This window comes from Erithacus rubecula (genome assembly GCF_903797595.1).
Source record: "Erithacus rubecula genome assembly, chromosome: 10".
NCBI lineage: Eukaryota > Metazoa > Chordata > Aves > Passeriformes > Muscicapidae > Erithacus > Erithacus rubecula.
Window position 1 is genome coordinate 13,847,275 of NC_136662.1, and position 27,057 is coordinate 13,874,331.

General features: G+C 38.4%; 1 protein-coding gene across 5 annotated transcripts in view; it reads right to left on the minus strand.

The window, feature by feature from the left end:
- Positions 1-9,481: 9,481 nt before the first annotated feature.
- PRKACB (protein kinase cAMP-activated catalytic subunit beta) overlaps positions 9,482-27,057 on the minus strand; it is a 65,160-nt gene continuing 47,584 nt past the window's right edge. For all 5 annotated transcript variants that reach the window (XM_079313743.1, XM_079313741.1, XM_079313742.1 and 2 more), the window contains 9 exons: positions 25,735-25,796; positions 24,681-24,809; positions 22,362-22,460; positions 21,592-21,674; positions 20,948-21,074; positions 18,716-18,811; positions 17,499-17,621; positions 15,334-15,498; positions 9,482-11,766 (listed from right to left, as the gene is read on the minus strand). In XM_079313743.1, the coding sequence (XP_079169869.1) occupies positions 11,641-11,766; positions 15,334-15,498; positions 17,499-17,621; positions 18,716-18,811; positions 20,948-21,074; positions 21,592-21,674; positions 22,362-22,460; positions 24,681-24,809; positions 25,735-25,796 (1,010 nt within the window). In that variant the 3' untranslated portion in view covers positions 9,482-11,640. The remainder of the gene's footprint in view (positions 11,767-15,333; positions 15,499-17,498; positions 17,622-18,715; positions 18,812-20,947; positions 21,075-21,591; positions 21,675-22,361; positions 22,461-24,680; positions 24,810-25,734; positions 25,797-27,057) is intronic.

The window sequence follows — 27,057 nt, forward strand, 5'->3', positions numbered from 1 at the left end:
GCAACAACACTTTTTTTTTTTCCTCTTTACACTGTTTTTTAAAAATCTCTTCAGTATTTCCTTGATTGCTTATGTTTCCTAATGCCATATAAGCATTACCTATATGCACTGTCAGTGCAAGGGAAATCAAGCAAGGACTATAAACATACCCTGCTTTCCTCACACACGGGCTTTGCAGCCAGGGCTGCATCTCAGCCCCTACTCAGATGCTGTGACCTTTTTATTATCCTTAACAGGCTGGGTTACCTCAAATTTGTGGGATGGTTTACTTGAAAAATTTCCTTCTGAGTCAAACCACTCAAATTACACTCGTGCTGTTTGCTGCAAGGCAAGGGGGACATTACAGATTACCTGGGGATTTGCACAGAACCTGCGGGTGACTGCGGTGTGATTTCTGCAGAGCTCTGACAAGTGCCCAGCTGGCATGGACAGACAGAGCCTGCTTGGGCACAGAGTGAGTACGTGGGGCTGTCCCAGGCATGGAGCTCCAGGTCACATAACTGCTAACTGGACACACTTACACGCACTAAAATTAACAGAAAAGTGGATTTTTGGGCAATGGACTGTAGACATAACCTCCCAAACCACTTCATTTTGTCTTATTTCAGTGCTGTCAGATAAATAACCAGAGCTTGCAGGAGCTTTGCAATTAATGGCACTCGAGTATTGACAGAAGCATTGAGAACAGAAGGCAGTGACAGTCTTCACTGCTTTGGGATTTAAATAAATGCAGATAAACAAAATTAATAGAGGATTAAGTGTACTGTGCCCTAAACAATACCCTCTTTACTTCCCATCCCAAAGAGTACTGTAAGACGTGGCATATTTGTGTTGGACAAGTGAGCCAAGCAAGGCAATTCTTCTCTGTCTCTAAAGAAATAAACATTCTAAATGAAGCCATAATGAGTTTTCTGCATCAGCTGGTTTCTAACTTTGGTAATGAACTGACATTTGAAGATACAAATATAAACGAGCTATTTTACTCACACACTCCCTTTCATCATGTTCTTCAGTTAATGCTTTGAGTATTCAAAGTTAGGCTCACACAGTGCATGCATTCCTTCTAGAGGACCTTGAACAGCAAAGAGAAGAATTTTAAGGAAATGGGTTGTGGAAAAATTCAGGGTGGAACATGATCTATGGCTTGTATTTTCATTCTTTGGGGTAAGGTAATTTAATTATAATTAAATTATGTCTGGAGGGAGATGAAACAAAAAAGTGAATCAGCCTTCTGTTTGACTATTTGCATCCCAATTCTGGCCAAAAATTAAAAGTTTCCGAGCCATGCAGTGAGACCAGGGTTGGTGGATCCATGTCAAGTGGTCTGTCCTGTGTGTCTGAACCTCTGCTATCATGTGAGGGGAAACACACAAAGTCAGTGCAGGTATCGGACACCAGTGGACCCTTTTTTCTGGGTATTGAAAAATGTCAGTTTCCTACTGCAAAGCTATCCTTTTGTTTTGTCCCGAGCCATGAAGGAGTAGAAGGCAAAATGCACAGCGCATGTGGGAAAGGAGAGTGCAGCACCCTTTTAGCTGAGAAGAGAGTACTGAATTCCAGCTCCCCAGAGCTAAATAAAGCCCTTTGAACTTTCTTTACTCCAGTACCCTGGGTAAAAAACATGGTTAAAGCACTGGGGAAGCTGAGTGAGGAAATAACACAGAACCTGTGTGTTTCACACTGAGGGAAGCCCATCACAATAAGGTGGCATTGTGCAGAGTAGAACGGACCTAGCCCTGTGTAAAACACGCATTTGTTTGCCAACAACGACCGAATGTTTCGGAGCCCTCAGGAAAGCCCAGTGCCCTCAGCAGGAGCCGCCATGAAGGCCGCGGGCCGGGCGCCGCGGGGGCTGCTGGGAGTTGTAGTCCGGCGGGGCCGCCCCGGGCGCGCCCTCCCCTCACGGTGCCGGCGGGGCCGGCTCGGGAGCGGCTGGAGCTGCTCGGGGAGCTGACGGAACCGCCGGTGCCTGAGCCGCAGCGGGCAACAAACGCTGGAAGGCGCTTGCTTCTCCTCTGCGTTTTCAGCGAGACATTTCGGGGCTGGCCACGATCGTTTGTGATTCCTGCTGCTCGCTGTGAGGACGAGAGTAACCCAGAGAGATTTCATCCAGATGTGGCTGGCGGCCAAAAAAATCATCAGTTCTTGTAATGCACAGCACCGGCGACACGGGAATCCAATGGGGGCACAGGCTGTTTCTAAGTAACTTTTGTCACGAGTGTGAAAGTGACATGGGTGTAAGACGTCAGGTTGCCCAGCACACTGAATTATTTTATAGCTATGTCCAGTCAATTACTAACAACAGTCAAAAAATCCCTTTTGCATCATTTCCTTCCTAGCAATACACGGGTGAAAAGGGAGCGCGCAGCCATGGGGTTTGATGTCCTGCCAAGCCCGTTCACACCAGCGCTGCCTTGGGGCCCATGAGGAATCTCACCCCACTCTGCCCAGCAGAAAGGCTCTGCCCAGCTCCTCTCTGCTGCGGATTAAGAAATTTTAATCTACTTGGAAAAAAAACAACCCAAAAACTTAAAAAAAAAAATAGACAGTTAATACCTGTTTGTTCATGTAGTAATAATCTTCAGTTTAATATTGTTCGGTGTCATATTTGACTTCTCTGTTTCTCTGGTATTCATATTTTTATATAGGCTCAGCTTAGTGAATGACCACAGCCCTTTTATGGTCTGCATTTTCTGATCTTGTTCCCCTTTCTCCTTTCTGTACATTCACCTTCCAGGAGAGGATGTTTGGAGTTTCACCCTGGGCTGCAGTAGGGTCTCAGCAGCACCTTTTCCCTTTCCAGTCTGCTCTGAATGGTGCCTTACTCCACACTAGACTTATCTCACCTATATGGTACTAATGATTTGAGACATCCTTGGACTGATAAGTAACTAAAGGTCTTTTCCACAGTTCCTGGCAACTACTATCTATCCAGAAAGAGGGAAAATCCCTGTTACTGGTCCAGTAGCAACCTTCCAGCACTTCAGTCTCAGAAAACTGTCTTTCCTCACTTAAGGTCTTTTCCACCGCAGTCCATATAGTCTTTTTAGTCTGCTTGAATGGAATTTTGCCACTTACCTTTCTCCACAGTATCAATAGCTTAACACCTGTTATACTGCTCTCCCTTCCTACTTCAGCACTCCATAGAGGAATGAGAGACAATTCCCAGCCCACACAGTCCAGCAATTAAGTGCCTCTCTTCAATCCCCGTCTTGGCCGGGAAGGTCCTCCAAAAGCCATGCTGTGTCTTCTTCAAAGTCCCTTTCTGACCCGCCAGGGTGTTCTGCATGGCTGGGCTTTGTCATGTTGCTCTGAAATTCTGCATGAAGCCTAGACAAAAGCCTAAAGGTCGCAGTGGTGTTAAGCAAATGAGGGGGGAAGGGAGGCAGAAAACCCGTGGCCAGAATGCAGCAGAGTGACTTGGTACCAGCCTGGCATTCATTTTCTAGGCAGTTATGTTACAGTGTGTGTGGAACACAAAATCAGAGCACAGCAGCCAGTCAGCCTCAATTTATCTTCCATACAGTGCCCTGGATAACTCCTACAAGGTAAAGAACAGGGTATGCAGATGTGCAAAAGCTTTGGGGGAAGCTCTGGCTGTCAGCTGAGAGCTCTGCAGGTGCCCAGTGCTGGGTCAGTGGCTGCCAGTCTGAGGGGAGCAGCACTGCTCAGACTCACTGACCAGGCAGGGGGCAAAGATCTCGCTTTTGTCCTGGTGGGGAGGCCCTGAAAACTTTGCTGTAGTATCCTAAGGTACTTTTCATACAATATGTATTACCTGATCTTTTTTCACAATCATATGAATTTCCAATAAGATGACTAGAGCTGCACCCTCTTCACACCAGCCTAAAAATGAAAGTGTGCAGCAGCTGACTACAATGCAAGGTCAGTGATACATTTCTGCTTTTGCTTCCTCTTTTTTCTAAGACTGAATTGCTTAAATAAATTTTCCTGCACGTGAATTCTATCCACTTCACTGAGAATTTCCTGCCCTACTTCTTTTGTTGTGCAACTCCTTATTGTGATAGTTGCTCATATTTAATAAAGCTTCTGTCTAGACTTAAACCTTTGTTATTTTAAAGCTTATACTTCATATTAAAAAAACATTCTATAAAACATGTGCATATAAAACATACTAGCAGTAATACCTGCCACATATTTGCCCAGCTTGTAATAATGTAGCAAGAAGCTTATAAAAAGTATTCATATGAAATACCAACACTGTTAAACAGAACCCAGCCTGATAAAAACATTTTATATAAACATGGCTCAGACATCTCTGTGAAATAGCTACTACATCTCTGAGAAATCTAAAATGTAGCACTTGGTTGTAGGAAATGAGGCAAATGAAAAAGCACAACATGGCGATGCACTCAGAAAAACAGTCACAGACAGAAATGTGTCAACAAAACACAAATCTCAACTGTATTTCAAACAGTACATTGAAAAATTAGTGCTAGGTCGTCCCCCCACCCCACCTTGCTAGGAAGCTTTTCTCCCAGGAGTGAAGAACCTGACTGTCAGAAATATTCAGATTTTTAGGATTTGTAAAGCGACCATGTCTCAGTAAATAGTGGCATCTTCTCTCCATGTTGTGATTTTGGTGTAACTGCCAGAAGTGATGCCAGGTGTGGAAGATCAGAGTCTGGCATTTCATTCTTTGCTCAGCCTCGGGGGATGCTGCTCCTCAGCCCTCTGAAAGCACCCCAGACCCAGGGAAAGGCATTTTCTGCAGCTCTCAGGTACTGGTTCTGCTGGGGGAACGTACAGGTGCTCTGTCTGCTCTTAGGCACTGAACTTTGAGCAGATCAGAAGAAAGGACATGCCTATGATTTGTGTATCAATATGCAGCTCAAAGCACGCACACATTGTTTTGGTGGACAGTGGTTGCAAAGAAGACTGCAAGAAAGGAACCACTGTAACAGTGGGGGCAAATGTTCCAGTCACACATTGGATGACCCTTTTTCCCCTCTACTCTCTTCTTTGATATAAACCAAACGCAGATGCATCTGAACAAGAGCAGAAATGACATTCAACAGCTCTGCATTAAGGTTATAACAGTTAAACTGATTATTTAAAAACTTACTCAGCTCTTAAATTGGTTGATGAGGCTCTGATCATGGGTGCTCTCAAGAGCACATTTGCTGTAACTTGTTCTCCAACTGCTCTGGTGATCACATAATTCAGAAAAACATGAACAGTTGTTATTTTGCCTGTAAACATAATTAATAGAGATATATCTAAATTTGATTACCATCCAACTCAAAATTTTATATCCATTCTACTATAAATACCATTTATTTAACGAATCAGCTTAGGAACACTTTTCAATCTTTACTCATGACAGTCTTTGGTTAATACAGTGTATTTCTGAACTTTGAATTGCACATAAAACAGAAATGTGATTGTGGACTATTAGTACAGACACTCCCCTCTGGTTCTAGCTTTAAATGAAAATAGGAACTATCAATCAGGGATTTTTTTAGTGATATTTTCGTATAGTCCATGGAATAATACATATTATGAAAAAAATGCTTTTGTTCAAATTAGTGCCAAAACCTCCTTTTCTGATCATGCTGATATGAAAACCAGTAAAAAAATACTGCAGCTATTAACTCTAAAAGGATTTAAAGGCAAAATCTACTAATACTCAAAGAACAAATACACATGGTTGGTATTGCATGTACTATTACCTGACATATTATGTGACTGGTACAATCTAAATTTTCCATTCCCTACTGCTCTTAAATATTTTCCAAGTCTTTTGTTCTTACTGTGCTCTGCAGCTGACATTTCTTACACAGCATTCCACACCATGTAAATGTGACATCTACTGGCAAATAAATGTAACTAGAGCAGTTGGTTATGGAGAGCTCCTGAAGGTGCAATCATAGAATACTTTGAGTTGGAAGGGACCTTGAAGATTATCTGCTTTCATGATTTTAGTTGACAGGATTTTGCTGATATTTTAAGTTTCCTTGAGGGACTTTAAAAAAGACCAAATAAGTTTATGAGACTTTAGGGAGTTATTTTCCTCCCAGCATTCCCTGCAATATTTCTCTTGGCAGGAAAGATCCCTTGCAGCAAACTCCGTCCTGCTCTGAAATTCCTTTCCAGAATCCATGAGCTATGGGTGCTGTGGCCTTGGAGGGGGCTCTCTGGAGTGGATGTCCTCCTGGAGCCAAGGCCCTGGGTTATGTCCTTTACACAGAGCAGACACTTCAGTGGATGTAGAACCACTCTGGATAGGAATTCACGTGCTTGCACTAACAAACTGTATCACGACCAGTACGTTACATCACACATTCTGCCACTGCGACCCTGCTTCTGCTACAATGGCATGTTTTTACTAAGGCTGCCTGCTCACTTCCTCTCTTCATTTTTCCCACTGGTAAGCAAACCATGCACACTTTCCAGTGCATATGGCCAGAGAAAAAGGGAAATAAAGATAATGTATTAACTGAGAATACACAGTGCCTTTTTTAGGGGGGCAGTTGAAAACACATATTTTATAAACACTGAGCATTTATAAAATGATTACATATTGGTTGCTTAACCTGCATTAACTGGTCTGTGAAATAGGTGAATTATCCAAGGCGTTACCTACCATTAACAGAATGAGGTCTTGGATCAATTTTTTTTTAATTGAATCAAATTACCTCGGTGAGGGAAGAATTTCAGTTAACTAAGCCTTTCCAGCACTCCAATTTTCTCTTTGTTGCCCTAGTCAGCAGTAATTTTTCCTGGAACTTACTGAACACCCTCAGAACATACCACACTGCTTGCCAGGCTGCAGAGAGACGTTGCTGCATTTGTGTCAACATAGCTACAGCTGTGTCCTCTCTAATCTTCCACAGCACCTTGGAAGCAAAGGCCAAGGAGGAAGTCTCTGTAACAACCTCCCAGCAAACACCTGTGATTGTGGCTGCGAACAGATGGAACAGGTCACTGACCTCCCTCCTCAAACTGCAACAACGTTTCATCCTGAAGAGTTTTTGTGCTGCAGCCTTGCCATTAGACATTAGATTGCTACTGTGTGAGCCATCAAAGTCTAGATCTAAACTGAGCAGCAGTAAGAAATGTGCAAGTTTGTCACCGGCTCTTCCATTCATGCTGCACTGACCAGCAGCTCATGTCAATGAACACCACAAGTATGTTTCTTTTAAGCCACAAAGCAAAGAGCCACACATACACAATTCTTAGAGATACGTTTTCGCAAAGACATTTGCACTTGACCCTCCAAGGGAGGGAGCAGCATAGTGAAGCTGTAAGGATTCAAAAGGAATTTTTACTGGCATTGAAACACTGTTAAGAACTGATCCCAATGATGTCATAGAAACCTCAAGCTGTTTTTATCCCACTGAGGGACTGCACTTTTTGTAGTAGTCAATTATAAGAATAAAATAAATTTTCAATATATGCAAGTTTCCTTCCGGCATTCCTTTTTGACAAATGATACCCCTCCCCAAATCCAAAACCAAAAAAAGGTAAAAATGTGACTAGATCCCAGATTTAATTCATACTTTTATTCATCATCAAATTCAGAATTTAGAAATGGAAGGTATCTTGAGATCCTGTCTTGCCTCTATTTACCCATCTTATACTTCTAAAAAAATCCAACACTCCACATAATTCCTATGTAAGATGACAAACATGTACTACCTATAAGGCATTTAAACATCTTTGTGGAGCTGTAACCCTCTTACTGCCCATCTTGATGTTTGGTGCCCGTATTTCACCTTTCTGTTAAAGAACAGTCAATACTTCAAGCTTTCCATTAAAAACATTTTTAAAATGTATGCAAGACCCACACTTGTAAAACGGTGGTGATCAAACTCTCTCCTTTTTTTTTTTGGTCATATTGTCAAACAGAACCAGATCAGCTATATACACTTCAGCTGGAGAATGGAATTGTTTCTTTACCAGTTTCTTATGGAATGGTTCTTCAATTCTGATCTGGGCTAAGCCCCCCTTATGCAGCAAACCAGAACAGATTTGAATGACACCTTCAAATCTGTGGCTCAGCATGCTGTGCTTGTTTAGCTGTAGTAAAAGCAGAAGACAATATTTTTTGCAGGTTTTTTTTAAGCTCAGCTTTAGAAAAAGTACAGAGGTTTTTAAAAGGTAATGTAGCAGTAGTACCAGGAAACCGAGAACACAACACCGCAGTGGCAGGCGTACAGCAGCAGAAGCACAGAGGCCACAGCTTGGCTCAGACAGTGGGGAGAGGAGGAGCTGCATTACAGAGCAGGCACCAGAGCCTCTCCAAACACCACTTGCAGAAAAAGCCCCAAGACAGACAATGCCAAGACCATGAACAGTCTTTACTTCTATCAGTTGTTTCACAGCACGAGACACAGCACAAAGTTTGTACAGCGGGATCTGCAGACAGTTTAAAACCAGGCAATTATCTTTAAAAAAAAGCATTGAGTCTGAATGAAAATAATATGAAGACAAACAATACTGAAGCTAATGATCACCTTGCTTGCTTTTGATTGTCTAAGAAGTCCAAGACTTCTCATAGTGCCTTTAATGTTCTCCACACCACCTTCTCCAGATACCCTAGTTAGTGTAAAGCTTCATGTGCCCCAACTCATACAGTAGTAGCTTCACAACCTTTTACTCTTGCTCTCAAACCCTGCTCACGTGTGGGGAGGTGCAACAACTGTTGTCATACAACATTCTGATTCACAAAGAAGCAGCACAAGTGTTGTACATAATTTAATTTGCACTTCTGTATATAAATGTTGACTATTGCACACTATTGCAGCACTTAAAAACATCTAATTATTTGCAAAAATTAGTAAAATACTTTAAAGGATTTAAAAATAAGGGTTTTAATGCAACTGACAAGATAATAAAAAAAGCAATTTACTTAATGAGATACAATCCTTTATGTTGGAAATGAAAGTTACATACAACTAGAGTACAATTAAAATATACCATATAGTTCAACACTTAATTCCTCAAATGTGTAAAATTAACAAGCTTCTACTGTCATAGATATACAATTTTTCCATATTGTGAAAAGGATTTTTCAAATTAAATACAGGTAACATAATATTCTTTAGTTATATTTCATGACTGTGTTTAAATGAGAGGGTTGTATAATACTCACATTGTCAAATGTACTCACTAATGCCTTGGAAATTGCACACTTCCCCTCCTTTTCCAAAATAGAATCTCATTTCCATACTGAAGTCTATTATGCCATATTGGAAAAGTGTTTTACTTTCTAACAGGATTTTCATAAAATTAAAAAATAGCATAATATCATGGCATCATGATGACTTTTCCACTTATGCCCATGTAGAACTTAATCTGGATATCAGACAGACATGTCAGAACCAATTTCCTAGACTTTTGTCTTATTGTACACGCAAGATGAATGATTACAGTATTTTACAGAACAGAAAAATCTCTGAACCTTTCTAGAACTATAAATGTAATGATTAAAAATTAAAATCATAACAGAATCAAATTGTGATCTCCAACATTTATTAAAATCTTTTAAAGTTCATAAACGACAACAAAGTTACTGTAGAATTTATCGCATACAGCTAGCATACAGCAGCATGTCCTTGGTCTAAATGAAATACAAAAGATTTTAACATTTTCATACAAAGGATTTCTTTAAATTTATTCATGTGATGATATATCTTTGTTACATAAAATTTGCTACAGCAAAGTATCTTATACTTTTCTTGCATGTATGTAAATATGGGTGGACAAAGACTGCATTCAGTGTCAGCCTCCTAATGACGTTGTGCAAAAATGCTCAACAACCTAAACAGACAGAACATTGGGTGGTATGTTTCATACTCTTTTGTAAAATGTCTACAAAGGCCTTTCTTTTAGGAGCGTCGTACAGATTAAAAGGAAGGAATGCCAGGTGTTTATTTGCACTGACATTCAAACAAATCCAATGGCTATGTATCAATATAGCTCATTTTCTTAAAAAACAATTCATCCTTGTATGCATGTAAATTTATCATAAAACATGAGTCTAGTTTAAACTTTTAGATGTGCTGTTTTAAGACAGGTCACTGAGACAGCCAGAACCAAGTGTACAAATAAAACTACTATGAATAAGTTTAAAAGCAACCCCGAAAAAAGTGCTGAGCCGCTGATTATTAACATTGAAATAAATGTGTAAAAGTGCCCAAAGCTAGCACATGGTAGCAATACCTTTTAAGTCAGTTGGTGAGAGTATACAAAACATAATTAAACCCAAATACTTGTATCTGTGTGACCATACATTCTGATTGATTGAAAGAAAGTAGGTTAGAAATGAAGACACAACGCAACTAAAATAAACTCAGCTGTTGCAGTTTTTAAACTTGATCTCTTTTCTTCATGAATGAAGTGCTGTAATTAAAAAGAAAATGATTGTAGCAGTACTCCATCCTCAGTTTACTAATATAGTATACCAGAATAAAAACTTGGCAATAACCTCTTATTCTTAACAGCTAACAAAAAATAACCGTGTTCATCCAGCGATGCATCTAGAACATTATTTTGCATTTGCTAAACCATTTGTTTTTCATAGCTAATGGCAGAGCGCAATTTGCTTTCTGTGGCATGATGGTTTTTATTCTAATGGATGCCTTTTTTAATCAAAAAAGGCTTGAAGCGAGGAATACTTTGGGAGCCGAAACATTGGCTACTTTAAAAAAATTAAGAAAAAAAAGAAGAAAAAGTGAATCAAAATGAATTCTCTACAGTACTGACCAAAACTATCTTTAAGAGTTTAGGGTTCTTGATCTTAAACAAGCCATTTCACACCTGCCAACTGAAATGCTGGTAAGTTGACTTGGTTTAATATGGTCCAAAATCCAGACCAGATGGAATTACTCCCTCTCATGAGACTGTAAGCTTTCCATGGTACAGTCTGGTTATGGCAACTTGCCTACTGCCTAGGTGGGAAATACAAAGGAAGGAGGCAGTGATGAAAACTGCAGGGATGTAGAAAACCAAGGCACGGGGTCTAGCTACTGTCCCCTACTTAAGCCATCCAATTGATTCTACTGAATTTTGGTCAGCCTCCAGGAAGAAATGTTTTTAAGTTAATTTAGCAGACATTTATATGGCGATAAATACTACCTTCAAAAATGCTAAAAATGTTGGCTAGGTTTAGTCTGAGCTACTAAAAAAATTATTATAAATTGTAGCATCAGACACAAGACAGACATGAATTATTGGCTGGCACAGACTAGAAGCAACATTTATCTTTCACTTCAGTCTAAATCACACTAGCCGCAACACCTTCCATTTCACTCACACAAATAATACATTATTCAAAATAAAATGGAGCATTCTTGGGTAAAAAACTACTTCATTTCAAAGGGGGAAAATGAACAATACACAGAAACAAAGAACGACAGAAACCAAAGTTAAGTAGGAAAGTGGTCTATTATTCTGTGTTACTGCACAAACAGTGCTTGCTTAATTGTGCCTAGTTAGAAGGGTTGGTGCAAACTGCACACATGGAAGATGGCAATAAAGACCTCAGTCAGCTTTGTGGAATGAAGTAACTAGGTAACTGTTTTGACATATGATGGTCTCAGCTCCACCTCATCTGTTAACAGAGTGCAAAGATCCCAATGTGAGCCCTGATGTCATCTTGTCCTCTTACTCCTACTAAAAATCAGCAAATTCTTTTGCACATTTTTCTGTTAGAGAAGCACGAATATCTTCTTCTTCATAGTCATCAAAGTTGCTGGTATCTCCAGGACCTCTGCACTTTGGTATGAATGGAGCTTCTACCTGTATTGGTAGGAGACACAAAAAGGCACATGAAATGTTACTGGCCAAATACCAATAGATTTAACATTGTAGTAGTGAGTACAGCAATACTCCCATTACTTCTCAGATCCTGCCAAGAAATCAGGTATTACATGTTTAAGTTGTGGCACATAAACAGAACCAGCCTAAGAAGGCCTAGATGTGTGAATCTAAATTGAAAAAGACAAATCTCTTGCTGACAGACAATTAAAAAATTACTTCCACTTCAAAAGAAAGATTAGTCCTCTCTGCAGAGGCAATCCTGCTCCTTCCAGTTCATTAGCACAGGACATGGAGTATACGGATCGTAACCATCACTACACAAAAAATTCAGGAAACTTTGGAATGCCTCTCTCTCCTACTTCATAACAATCTTGTACTTCCAAATAAAAACTAACCTAATGCAAGAGGAAAAGAATTTGTTGTGCATCTCTTACGAAGTTCCTCCTAGGACCTAAGTGAAAAGTGAAAGCTTTCTCCAGACAATGAGACACAAGCAATGACTTGGAGGAGTGATTCAAAGACTGCACCGTAAGGCAAGCAAAATTACAACAAAATTATGCAGGTGATACAAATTTAAACGTGGAAACACAAAGTAATCAGACAATTATCTCTCTCCCAAGCATCTCAAGGAGTAAGTGTGCCAGAGGTAGAATAGTGAGGAGGCAACAAAACAGGGCAGGCACAGCTCCAGCTGAGGCAGCAGATCACACCATACTGCCCCCAGGTAGATTCCTGATGGTGGGGGTGTGTTGCGTGTGTACATCAGTGAATTAAAGAGGTACAGCACAGACTAACATAAATTAAACTCCAGACTGTGGGCAATACTATTATACACTGCCAAGAAATAACAGTAATATGTGCATTTGGGCATGCAACTGTCATGTGTATATCCTTTTATTCTTAAAACAAGATATGTGTTTCAGCAATTTAGCCTGAGTGAACACAGTCTGTGTACACAACCAGCCTACAAAGCCACACATTACTATTACGTGAATTCTGTTTCTGTGTCTTCTTAAACTGATTTTCAGTTACTCTCTTACAACAAAACTCAGAGCACAGACAATATCTCATTTACTGCTTGAACTTTAGTACACTTTCAAATGAGACATGTCAGACCTTTTCCTATTATCTTCAATATGGAAATTGCTAAAAAGAGATTGCAAGAGATAACACTGGGTTTTAGTGGAAATACCTGTTTGGCCCTAAGTACAGACATCTTATCAGGCAGTGTGTTAATAAACACGGAAAGACACAAAGAAAGGAAGACTTGATGGTATGTCATGTCATGTGTGTGTAACTGGCTCACAGGTGGGGCACAAAAGGTTACAGTGAATGGAGTTATATAAGACTGGGGACTAGTCACTACTGGGGTTCTGTAGGGCTCAATCCTCTGCCCTGTGCTCTTGAATATCTTCATAAACGATTCGGAAACAGGAGTGGAAGGGATACTAACTAAGTTCATAGATGATACAAAACTGGGAGGAGCTGATGACTCCCTGGAGGGAAGGGAGGCCCTGCAGAGAGATTCAGACAAATTCATGGACTGGGCAATCAGCAAGTGTATGAAGTTCAACATTAGAAAGAGCCCAATTCTGCACCTGGAATGAGGCTACCCCAGATGTATGGACAGACTGGGGGACAAGAGGCTGGAGAGCAGCTGTGGAAAGGAACCTGGGGGTCCTGGTTGATGGCAAGTTGAGCCAGCAGGGGCAACCCTGTCCTGAGGGCATCAGGGACAGCCTCACCTCCAGTGCTGGGGCACTTTTGGGTGCCACAGTGTAAGAAAGACATTAAACTATTAGACAATGTCCAGAGGAGGGCAACAAAGGTGGTGAAGAGCTTGAGGGGAAGCTGTGTGAGGAGGGGCTGAGGGCACTGGGTCTGTTCAGCCTGGAGGGGACTGAGGGGAGCCCCCAGTGCAGCTGCAGCTTCTTGTGAGGGGAGAGGAGCAGCAGGCGCTGATCTCTGCTCGGTGCTGACAGTGACAGGAGCCCAGGGAATGGCCTGAAGCTGAGCCAGGGCAGGTTTAGGTTGGGTATCAGAAGTCTCTTCACCCAGAGGGTGTCTGGGCACTGAACAGCTCCCCAGGGCACGGTCACAGCCCAGCCTGACAGAGCTCAGGAATTGTTTGGACAATGCTCTCAGACACACGGTGAGACTCTTGGGGATGTCCTGGGCAGGGTCAGGAGTGATCCTTATGGGTCCCTTAAACTCACCATATTATGTGATTCTGTATCCAAAATATTAAGTAATTGACTAGTTTACTTATGACTGTAGCATTAAAAAACCAAACCAAAACAAAAAAACATTTACATGGCATTAGCTGCCAAGGAATACTACGTTTATTCAGGAAAATACATGCTGTGGTAACAGCCACTGAGAAAAACTAGTATAAGACTAAGGTTTATTGCTGTATTTCTGTGACTACTTGAATGATATTACAATCCATGCTGCTGTTTCAGAGCCTCAGTATTACAGTATTTATTCTTTATAATTAGAAGCTTCAAACTTACTCAGTATCAGTTTTCACAACCCTTTAAATCTAGTAATAGCTATTCTGACTCTACTACTTCTTAACATTTAAAAATATTTCTTATTTCTGTGAAAGTAATTCACTATAGCAGTACACTAGCAATGCTAAGAATATTTAGCACAGTATAAAAACACTGTTAATATTATGGGGCCTGGGTGTTCCCAAACAGCATACATGCAAATGAATCTAGGTGCATATAAATCTGCCTTGCAAAGAGGCATTATGAAAGTGAAGAACAGATAATTAGAATTCCACAATGGGGAATATTTTCTTAAAAATATCTATACTTAATGCAAGGAGTACAGGATGCATTAATTGTACCCTGTCTTCTAGTAATTAATACATTAGTGAATAATTCAACAACTGTACTGTCAGTTTGTGTAGCCAAACAACCAGTTTCTTTTTATAAACTATTGTTAGTATTTAGGTTTGGCCCTTAAAATACTGCTGTTACAACAGCAAGTTCATGCCTCTATAGTCAAGACTGTTAGCATTTCAAATTCAAACCAATTTCTTTAAATATTATCACTTATATCTAGATTTTTTTTTTTTACAGAGGGAGCAGGTTGCTTTAGGAGAAAAAAGAAAAGCTCTAGCTTTGGCTTGAGCTTCTCTACACTGAAGCACAGTCTGAGTGCTAAAAGCTGGCTGGAAAGGAAAACAAATTAATTTCTGCTGTGGAGGAGTATTTATAGATGCCACTAAAGCGGGGGTTAAATAAAAAGTGAGAGAGGCAGGAGATGCCTCATCCTGAGATAATCCAGAAATAGACTAATGCACAAAATGTGTTAAAGAGAATGTGAATGCACACAGAGGTCCAGGATAAAATACCCAGAAGAAACACACATAATTCAATCAATACATATCCTTTGGAATCTTAAAAGATGAAACTACCTTGACCCTTTCTCAATTTAAAGTCACAGATCTAGGAAATAAAAAATAAACACAATAAGTAGAAATTTTACTTCAATCTCTGAAAGACCTATAATAGTTTTGATTAGGAAGGGTCTTACCTTTCTCTGATAAATGGCAATCCAATCTGTAGTTGCAAACCACTTGTGATTCTTTATGTCATTTACACCATTCTTGAGATTTCCATATCGTTTGGTCAAATCTACCTGGAGTAAATTTCTTAGAAGATCCTTTAGGTCTGAACTGAAGTGTGATGGGAACCTCACCTAAAATTATACACCCACAACATTAAAAAACATGATACAAATTTGATTCTTTCCCCTGTGAAGGGGATTTCACACAAAGGGAAACAGTGGGGCAATTTTCTATCTTCTAAAACCAAATCAAATAGGAATGCATGAAGAGGGAGATGATTATTGTTGCACATGCATTTCTGTTTCTGTATTTCTGTTGTATTTCTGTTAAAAAGCTTTATCAGCAGCATTACATTGCCCATCTACCATTTCTTGAACTGGAAGTTTCTAGGGGGCAAGATATTAATTTAATGTAACAGTGATCTAAAAGCTAAGTTTAACTTAGTGTTTCAGCAACACATCACCTCAAGACATTCTCAGCTATTTTCTAGGTATAAATTTTTAGTTTTTATTATATATATGCACACACAGAGGAGACACAGTACATAGCATATACACAGCATATAAATACATAGATATGGTCTGAAATAACTGTACATTCAGCAATCATATATGAAAAGTCCATCTGGAATTTTATGCTGTACTGCAATCTGTTTCTGCTAACTAAATGCACCAACAGCAGAAGTCTTACATAACAGCACCATTTGAAGATAGCACACTAGTGACTTGCAATTCATTCAAACCTGGCTAAAGGATATTTGAAGATGATTCGTGGGATGTAATTACAAAGGGTTTTTCTAACAAATGATCTACTGACACCATTTGAGATGGCAGAGAGAAGGAAAGGGTAAAGAACAGGCAGAAAGCTATACTGTCATCTTCATAGTCTCAGTGTTTGATATGGAGCTGATTAGTTATGATATAAATACAGATCATAAAAAAATTTCAAACAATCAGGAAGTCCAATTATCAAGGACTCTGCTCCAGTTTACCTACCAATATGATTCTGTAGTAGATTATGAGAAATTTACAGGTTTAATGACTATAATACCTAGACCACTGAGAAGTAAGGAAATATTAACACAAATTTTAAGCAGAGCTCTAAGCAAATGAAGTAGAGCAAGTTATAAATAGCTGCTAGCTGAGGATGGGATTATAGTTTCCAGAACTGATGTCCAGTGCTGTTTCTGCTGTAGTCCAACCATGGACTCAGCAAAAAAGGTAGATGACCTTTTACAGATGTCAAGCCACTTAGATAAAACTACAAAAAATGCCCAACATTTTATTTTTAGTAAAGAAGAAAGACTTCTTTAAAAATATGTCATTGTAAATTAATTCCCATACATTCATGGGCACAGCTGAAGGTTCACAACATTAAAACCTTTCAAAGAGCAACCACCAACCACCTTCTTTATTAAATAAGAATCAAGCTCAGTGCAGTGCACCACAGGCCTACTGAGATACTGCCCTTGATTAGAATTACAGAGGCACCTGAGATGCAGCACAGCGTGTGTCTATGTAGGGGCAAGGAAGAGAACAACTGTAACAAATCAAGTGAGCACAAAGAATCAACACTGGCTGGCAGGAGAAACAACAGAATGATTATATTTTGGTGCTATCCAGCACACTAAGAGATATTAATGAAAAATATAAGGGAAGCATCAGAAACACTTTTCAAGAATTTTATATAACGAAAGACAAACAGAACATTAGACATGCCTAGCTATAAGACAGTGAAAGTAAAGAGACGTACTAGGAATGATGGAAACTCTTCAGGGCTTCTCAAAAATTGCAAAACATTTATAGAAAATAGCTAGACGAATTAAGCACACAGCTAAGTAGTTGTTAATAGTCATTGGATCACTTTATTCCAAGCATAAAAGGATATAATACCACTATGTCTGTAAATTTAGTAACTTGCATTCTATATTTGAAGACAGGGAACAGATTTTTATAACTTTGATTTTCAAGTAACAATATCTGTACTTATGAAATGTACATTACAAACTTCTCCTAGGTCGTTCTCAAATTGCTCACTGTCTAGTGGCCAGTGAATTTGGCATCTCCCCCACCAAAAATCAGGCTCTATAAAAACAACTGCATTTGTGAAAACACCCAGAGTCTTAGCTCACCTTGCCAGACACAATCTTCTCGTAAATTTGAATGGGCTGATCTGCAAAGAATGGGGGATATCCAGCTGCCATTTCATAGATTAACACTCCTAATGCCCACCAATCCACTGCCTTGTTGTAACCCTGAATAAAATGAAACATGCCACTGTTAGTACAGTTTCTAACACAGGTTAAGATTTTCAGTATAGATCTATGTATTTATGGAATATGAAGTAAGCAAATACATTATTGTTCATTTAATGCAGAACTTAAAACGTGACTCCAACCAAACTGGCACTCACAGATCCCAACAGCAATACACTTAAAACCTAATACAGCAATAACAGTGAACCAGTGATGGAAATAAAGCATTTTGCACACATTGCTGTGATGAGTGTCAAGGATTTCTTTGCACTTCTGTGACAAGACTCCCGAAGTGACAGAAATGGGCAGAACTTACTTATTTGAAATCAAAACAATCTTGTTACAGACTGATAATTCTTCAAAGCTTAGGGAAATTTCATTATAACAACATATATAACAATACTTCCTATATTGTACACTGTCACCATTTTGCTTGATTATCCACATTTCGGAACATTCAGTCTCATACGTAGTTAACCAGCTACAGGAGCTTAGAGTCATTTATGATCTGATCTTAAAAGCCTGAACCTTAAATCATTAGTAGGTCCTATTCAATGTTATGAAAGACAGAGAAACCACCATACCTATCCATTTCATACAGGTTCTCTGAGATTTTTTACAAAACTCAGGGTTTGGACTTAGACTGCAGGTACTCTGGGTGTAAAACCAGTGGATTGTCATGTTTGAACTTGATGTCAACTGTCTTAAATGTGAATCTCTGCAACTTGTTACATAATGACCACTGATTGATCCCAGTCCTTGTTACCTCTGGAGTTCTTGTTCTAGTGTGTTAACACTCTAGAATGTAATCATTCAGATCTGTTGCTCTTATAAGGATGTTAGTTAAATAAGTCAATTACAGGTTCTTTAAATCTCTCTGCCCCTCACAAGTTATGTGGCAAGTATGTGTAGAAAGTTTGGTATGGTTATGTGAAAATATCTTATTTGGTGTAGGTTTTGGCAAACCAAACAAACATTTACAATACAATGAATTCATTTTGTGTTATTTTGTAAAGAATTGACTAGCCAAGATTTAATTTTTGGAAATCTCAGCAATTGCTTATCCCTCATGGCTGAGTAACAAGCCAAAGTACCTTGCTGAGAATTATTTCAGGTGCCAGGTATTCTGGAGTCCCACATAACGTCCAGGTTCTGCCTTTTACTCTTTTTGCAAAGCCGAAGTCCGTGACCTGTCATCAGAAGAAAGAAATTGACTTTAAGTGCATTGCTACAAAGAAATTTAAAATTATGTACTTTGCAAATATTTTGGAAAGCCATTTTTTACAGGGAAAAAAATTTATTTCTCAAATCACATAGTAACATATATTCAGATGTACCTTTATTAGTCAGTCCTTCTGGTACTTCTGAGACAGATACAGAAGTCTCATGATAAAATTAATAAAGAACACAAAATACGTATTATCACCCTGACACCAGCTTCTATTTATAATTTAAAAATCAGTGGAAACTATTGCTTACTAATCTTCCACATGTACTGCAATTACATTATTAATTTGTCTTATAGTTTTCGCATCAGACTGTTTGCAATGCTGAAAATTTGAAGAATATAAACAAGATATTTATCTTTTCCTTTAGTTAACAAATAAATGAATCACATAAAGGGTCAATATACACAAAAATATATCCCCCAGTCTCGTAAATTTAGAATTTTATTGCATAAGTGTATAAAGGTCATATGTAAAATTAGTGTGGGAATAAGACAACATAGAAGACATCTTCCACTAACTTCTGATTCTGACTATCTTTGAAAGCACTACCAGAGTCAAGTTTGTTTATTTGAGGCCTGGGAGGAAAATGTAGCAATAATTGTATTCACAAATGGCAAGTACTTGAACTTTATAAATTCTTCATTTCACTTGACATGTTTTCTACAGTAAATTTTCAGAACTCTATGCAATATCATAATGTCTGTGTTTTTTCCTGGACCATATTGTGGAATACATACAGAATCCAGGTAATTACATGTGAAATTCTGGGATCAGTTTCAAGCTACCAAGTCTATGCTTGTTTCTTTTGTTTCCTCCTTTTTGGTTTCAATTTCAACCCATTCCTTGAGGAAACATACTTTACCAAATGAGAATTGCTACTAATTATACAATAACTCATGCTGATGTTGCTGTGCATTAATGTCACAACTAAAGAAGATGAACTCCAAACTATCAAGGCAGCTTTTCTTCATTTTTGGTAGAAACAACAGCATCAGCAGATGGAAGTGAATAGAGTGGGTGACATGCTGACTGGAGAGACCTGCTCAGTCAGCAAAGAATCACTTCTGTGTTTGGGAACGCACATCAGTCTATGTAAGAAGAATACACTGCAGACATGGGACAAACAGTAATGGCTTTAAAATGCAAAAAGAAAATGAAGTTGGAGCTGCAGCATCAACATGTGAACACAAACCTCCCTCTGCCATCATTACAAAAACATACTGTTGCACAGAGAGAGCTGCCAGTGCTGGGTAAACCAGCCACAGTAGATGGAGTAAACCAGCAGTACAATACTACGCTGAAGGAACTTCTCCCTACAGTGTTATACTCCATGCAAAATTATTTTACAGTTATAAAAACATAACACATGAATTCTTTATGCCTCTCTGAAATATTTTTATTATGTATTTTCTTGTTTAGATTCTGCTGTGGCAGAAAGTGACACAATGAGGGAAGAAGAACTTCCTTTTAAGGACTGCACGGCACTGCAGAGTGCTCGTTGCTGCACTCTGCCTTCCCATTTGCCATTTAGCAAAAAACATAAGAGCTAAGAGGAGGATGAGAAGGTGCCATGAGAGCCTGTTGTCAAACCAAAGCTGTCATTTGAGCACTGCAGTGCTGACCTCAACTAAGCTCCCACTCCAGTTGTGCTGGGGAGGCTAGGACTCTCCAAGGGTGGGATTCATCTGATGGCATTAAGTACTATCATGGCAGGACTAATATCTAAGCTGGTTATCCTAAACTACTTATACAGATAGTGCAGAGAAACAGACATTTTAGGGCACCTTTCATCTTGTTCTACGGCAGACATATAAAATAGGTCAGATGAACAGAGCCATGTAATCACCTACTTCTCACCACAGACCCCAAGGGAAATCCTGACAACTGGCTCAACTGCAAACAGCTCTACTGTGCATGCTTAATTTTAGTCAGAGGAAGTACAACCCAAGGGTTTTAACCATTACTAGACAGCAGGGCATTTGAATCCTCCATACAAACATGCTAACAGACGTTTATTCTAAACACATTTTCTCAAATTACCTAAATCTACACTGCAAGACAAAACTTCACTCCCTAAATACACAAAGAATATCATACCTGGATGTATCCTTGCTGATCAATTAAAAGATTTTCAGGCTTTAGATCTCTGTAGATGAGGTCTAATGAATGGAGGTACTCAAATGTTAGCACTATCTGAGCTGCATAAAACCGTGCATGTGGTTCACTGTGAAGAATTAAAAGAATATTAAGTACCCCAATGCTATGCTAAGGTACCAAAACAATCACCTAACTGTCAGGGATAGACAAATTAGTATCTTTCAACTGGTTATTTTACTATGTAACAATAAAAAGCAAAAGCAAACATTTTCATAATTGATACATGCATTCCGTAAATTTAGGTCTTGCAGCTAAAATACACACACAAATCAAGATGAACGTATCCCACACTGCAGAGCTTTGATATAAAATTTTACTTTTAGAAACTACCATGAATTTCAGTGACAATATGCATAGAAATTCCAAGATTCTATCATACACAGATCACAAATGCCTGTAATTAAGTAAATGAAAAATAATTAAGAGTTCTTCACTGCCTGATGTAAGTCCACTGAACAAGAGGCAAAGTAAACACACTTAACCATTCAGAATTTTTTCTTCAATGCTAACAAATCTTATAAAACCCTCTTCCCAAATCAACAAATTAAGCCTTTTTAAAGGAATTGTGTCATTAATATTCTTACCTGAACCTTCCGATTCTTCTTAGATGTGAAAACATTTCTCCACCAGGAACATACTCCATTACCATGTATAAATTAGAATTGTCCTAAGGAAATTAAGGAGATAGGTAAACACAAATAAATACATATTAGGCATGCTATAGGCTCTACAACTCCCCTGTGGAGTACATTTTTTATAAATGACTGAAAATGAAAAATTGTAGTTATCCAATGACATTGACAAATATAATGCAACATAGGAAGAAATTCTTGAAAAACTGCAAAAGAAGCATCATGTATCTCCAGAAACCTCTTTTAAATCAAATTTGAATAAAGACAATTAGTGAGGTTCAAACACAGACTGGTATGTAAGAGACCTGATGGAAGAGAGGGTAAGATGCCTACTGCAAGGCAAGACCTTGAACTCTTCAGCAGTACTTATAACTGACAGCCTGAGGTATTCTTGTCTCCACAGCCCCTGCCCCAAACCTCAAACCTCTAAAGACTAAGGTAGAACATATCTGCTCATTTAAAAAAAAAAAAAAAAAAAAAAAAAAGGAGGCACATATCACTCTATAAACTAGGAAGCTTTTCAGTTTCTTTACAGACTAACTAGTACATACTGTCATGAAATTAGAAACTCAAAGTTCTTTCTTTCATGGTTAAAACTGTCATTAAGACCTGCCTACATTTTGAAAACAAAAATATTTAAACTATCGTACAGTATTTTAATATCTAAAGTGTAAGCATGCACTTCCCTATAACCCAACAACTACTTTGAAAGTAATGACTACCTTAAAAGAATACTCCAGTTTAACAAGGAAAGGAAAGTTCACTGCTTGTAATATCCTCTTTTCATTCAGTGTGTGCTCTATCTGCTTCAGTTTGACGACCTAGGAGACAAAAAACAATCTTCAGCTTAAGTGTGGGAATTTAGGTCTTGCTAAACTTTTTAGTGTTAAACAATTAGTTGAAAGCAAGCTTGTAACTTTACAGAAAATGAGAAACTTTATGGATTTCTAGTAAACTAACAGAACCAAGAAAGGATTAAAAAGTCTAATAGCATTTTAAAGAGTAACATTTGTGCAATACAGTTGGCAGACAACTCTACAAACAGTGTCTCTTCCTACTTGCTGAGTGTAAAAGTCAGTAAGGAAAACCCTCCTGCATTTTCTATTAATTGCTTATGTTTATTATGGCCATACTTCTTAGCACTTCAATAAAATACATTTGATCTTTGGACCCTTTGCTAAGAAAGGCAGGAAACTGTGTAGGACACAATGATGAATTTTGTACCTGTGAACAGGAGTAAACAGGCTTATGTCATATAGCTCACTCACTAGTGACAAAACTAAGAAGAATACAAATTAAAAATCTCCATTTTTATGAACAAATTACATACAGTAATCCATTAAAATGTTAAGCTGCTAACAAGGCAGCAAGTGGCAGGTTTCTGATCATTGTTCTATCTCATAAATTAATAATTGGTTTCCTAGTGTTAGACCCCAATGCTGCTTGATGAATTTTATCCATTTTATTTAATCCCTATTGCACAATTAATCTATAACTCATTTTCAGAATGGCATGATTTCCAGGTAAAGTTAGGGTGTTTTATCAAATCTAACTGCTACAAATAAAAGATAATCAAGATATTCCAACCCTGGCTGACACTGTACTTAGATGCACAAGGTAGTACCTATAAAAAATTCACTACTGTTTTGAAATAAACATCATATAAAGGAAATAATGATTTAAAAACATTAATCCTTGATTGAATTCCAGATCTTTAGGGTACAAATGAAGTTTTGCTCAAATCAACTCATTTGTGGGAGGTGTCTCCTTCATTCCTAAAAAGCTAAAGTACTGGAATGATCTTGTCCACCCAAGCAAGAAAGCCAAGGCTCTTGTCTGTGAGGTGTTCAGCTGCAGTGCCAGATCCTTCAGCCCTGTTCCTGCATCTTCCCCTACTGAGGTACCAGAGGGGGATGGAGCAGTACCCAGGCTAAAGCTGTGGTTTAACATTTCCCAAAGCCCAGCTGATGCTTCAGACACAGCTCTGCTCACACTTAAGCTCAGGCTCAGGGCATGGCCAGTGTCAGCTTCCCATATACCAAACAGTGTCTGGGAATGGCAGATTCTCCAACAGCTTGTTTGTGCCCAAGCTGTTGTTCATGATTTTTTCTTTTCAAAAACAATTACATAATTAAACTAGCCAAGCAGTGGCATGTTACAGCCTTCCCAACTCAAGGCAGACAAAGGAATAACATCCCTACACAGAAAACTGCTGTCTGCGTCAACATCTATTACATTTTTTTTCATTTTCTATGAATCAAGCATGAGATTGGATAACAAAGAGGTACACTGGATGCTTTCCCTTTTTCTTCCAAGTAAAATGGAAATGAAAAATTATAGGCAGCCTGCCCAATGTCTAATTTCAGACATCTGTCTTACAAAATCAGAACAGCTCTTACATTCGGGACCTTGGAATATACGAATTTAAATAATGCACTTTTGAAAAACTTGTCAAAACCATTAAAAACTTTCTGTTCTGAGACTCCTGTTCTACCTATAAGGTTACTACAGATGCCCCAGGATTATTACATAACTGAACATACAGAAAGTAATACCTCATAGGATCAAGAATGGAAAAGAAATCATTTGTGCAGACATTTTAAATTCCAATTATAGTGCACAAATGACAATTTTGAGAAGTTCTGATCTAGGTGGTTTTGAACTATCCTGCAAAAGTTTGTTTTTTTGAACTATAGCACTATATTTTGCTTTTGCCAAAGAACCTAGAGGCCACCTTATAAAATCTAAGCAAAGATTTTACCCAATAACATTTTATTAATACCTTGGACTTAAAGGCTTCATAGAGCCTCTTTCACCTGTTGTTAATGTTACTGGCTGTTGTACAAAGTCTACACAATCCCAAAAACTGAACCTACTGGCTAAAAGAGAAAATAAAGCATTTAAATTATCACTGGTATCCAAGTGTGATAAGAAAAAGCACAGTATGTGCAACTCAGTTCAGCCACAGCTACCAGATCTTCACCTACATCAAACTCTTCTGCAAAGAACAAAAACCCAAATCCACTGTAAGTTATACCAACCTTCTGTTTGTCCAGTATCTTCATAGCATAATACTGTTCTGTGGATTTATGTTTCACCATCATTACTCTCCCAAATGATCCTGTTCCAAGGGTTTTTTGCCGCTCAAAGTCATCTAGGCCAGCAGTATTCTATATGTAGGATATAATCACATTATTTACAAACTAATACCAAAGACAATTTCAACTGTATGAATTCAGTTATGAAAAAGGTTGAGTAATATTACATTTAACAAAGATAACTACAGCCAACTATACTGTTATAATTTGATAGCTGTCAAATCTTAAAGAGATTTTACACTGCACTCATGAAAACAGAAGAAGACTCAACTCAATTACATCAACATTTCTGTCACTTGTCCATACATGCTTAGTAAGGAACATCTAGCAGTAAAGAGATCATGAATATAACATGCAGATAAATAACCCCTTCATGCTTCACCATCAAGAATATTAGAACATGCAAAAAACCCCAAGCTCTAGAGACAGCTCTACATAAGAGTTGTCTGAAGAGTACATCCCTGAGTACATTTTCTCAGACATTCATTGCCATAACATCTCAATTATTGCTTCAGAACAAGAATGAACTTTCCCCAAAATCCCAAATTTTACAAGATTTCTCTCTAACAAGCTCCTTAACCTGCTCTCAAACCCTACACAGTAGTTTTAATATACTTAATTCCACTTACTATCATGGGAGAAATTATTAACATTGTAAATTACAGATGTGCCAATGCTTCTGGTTATTAAAAAAAGCCAACTAAAAATGTGCCAATAGATTTTGAGTCTTGTCATGTTGATTGTGAGCATCATTCTCATAAGAGAAAATGTTGCACAGTGGGAGCATTTCATCAAACAGCTCAAATCTGGAGAAGACCTGAGACTCTTTGGTGATAAACTTCAATGAAAAGTGACAAAGCAGACATTAAAAAAACCTGAAACTCCTTTACAAATGGCATTAAAATTATTTCTGTTTCCTGCACTACTCTTTACAGACTGATAACATTATCCAAAAAATGCAATACAGAAAATTATGGAATGCTTAAATGAGTGATACCTGAGGGGGGCTTTCCCATTTTCTTAAAAAGTCTTCTTTGGCTTTGGCTAGGAACTCTTTCACTGAAAAACACACAAAAAAATACATTTAAATTAATATAATTTATCATGGGTGCAATGGAGATGCTTTGTTAACAAAATACATAAACTTCATTATCAACTTCTTTCTTGAATTCATAATATGCTATTTTCACCATGGATGAAAGCAAGCATCGATGTCTCTAGAGCTTCTACTGTATCTCCAGGTGATATCTAAGCTTTCTGGAGTAACTACATCATTCTACACAAATTGCTTAAACTTTACCAGCTCTAATAGCTCAAATACTCTATAGGCAAGCAGGCTTTAAGGTGATGTTAGACATTCTTAATTCAGCTGGGAAAAAAACACCTGACATTTATAAATAGCCATTCCACAAAGATTGACATCAAGCAGCTGAAAAAAAATGCAACATTTACTTAAAGAGTTAAGAAGTCAATCTCATTGCTTTTTCCCCTCATCACCTTTATTTAAGGCTGTTTGCAAGCTCAAGGACCAAATGGACAGCATTACTGCAAGCAAAGACAAAGCACAGGGCTACAACCACACTGCAGATTAGGCATGCCCACAGTCAGAGAATATGCACTTTTAATACTGATTTCCCATTGAAATTGAAGAAATGTATAATGGCAAAATTCTGGATGACTGTTCAAAATGTGCACCAACATATTTTGTTCAGATAATCTGTCAGCTGTTCTCTTTTTTTGAATATCAATGCTCAGCCAGATCAATGTGGATTACTTCATGCACAGTCATTAATGGAAGGTGTTTCAGACATTGCTGTGGTTCTGAAAGAGTCACAGAATCAAGAAAATATCACACTGCTTGTGTGTTCTCTGAATCACTTCATATAACACAACATTAATAACAGTGGTTTTTCTGTACTGTGACGTTCTGCCACAAGCAATTTCTAAAAATACACAGCAAGATGCCAAGATTATTCAGGTCATTATCCAGAAACCTGTGTTTTAGCAACAGTATTTTACATTCTGACAGTCAAAAAATTAGGTTTATAACAGGTTGTAAACAAATCACTTGATGAATCAGAACTTTCTTGCACTTTTCAGTGAATACTAATGTTGACAAAGGAAACTTCAAAAAATCTCTTCTTATACCAGCAGCAGTAAAAACAACAGCAGCCCTGGAGAAGGCCAGTTGTGAATTTTGGTTGGTTTTTTTTTTTTCCTTTCCCCCCACCTTCTTGGGTGTGCTATGGGACTTGATTATCACAAAACACTGAAAGGAGCTTTATGGCTCCCATTACCACTAGCTCTGATGGAGCACTAA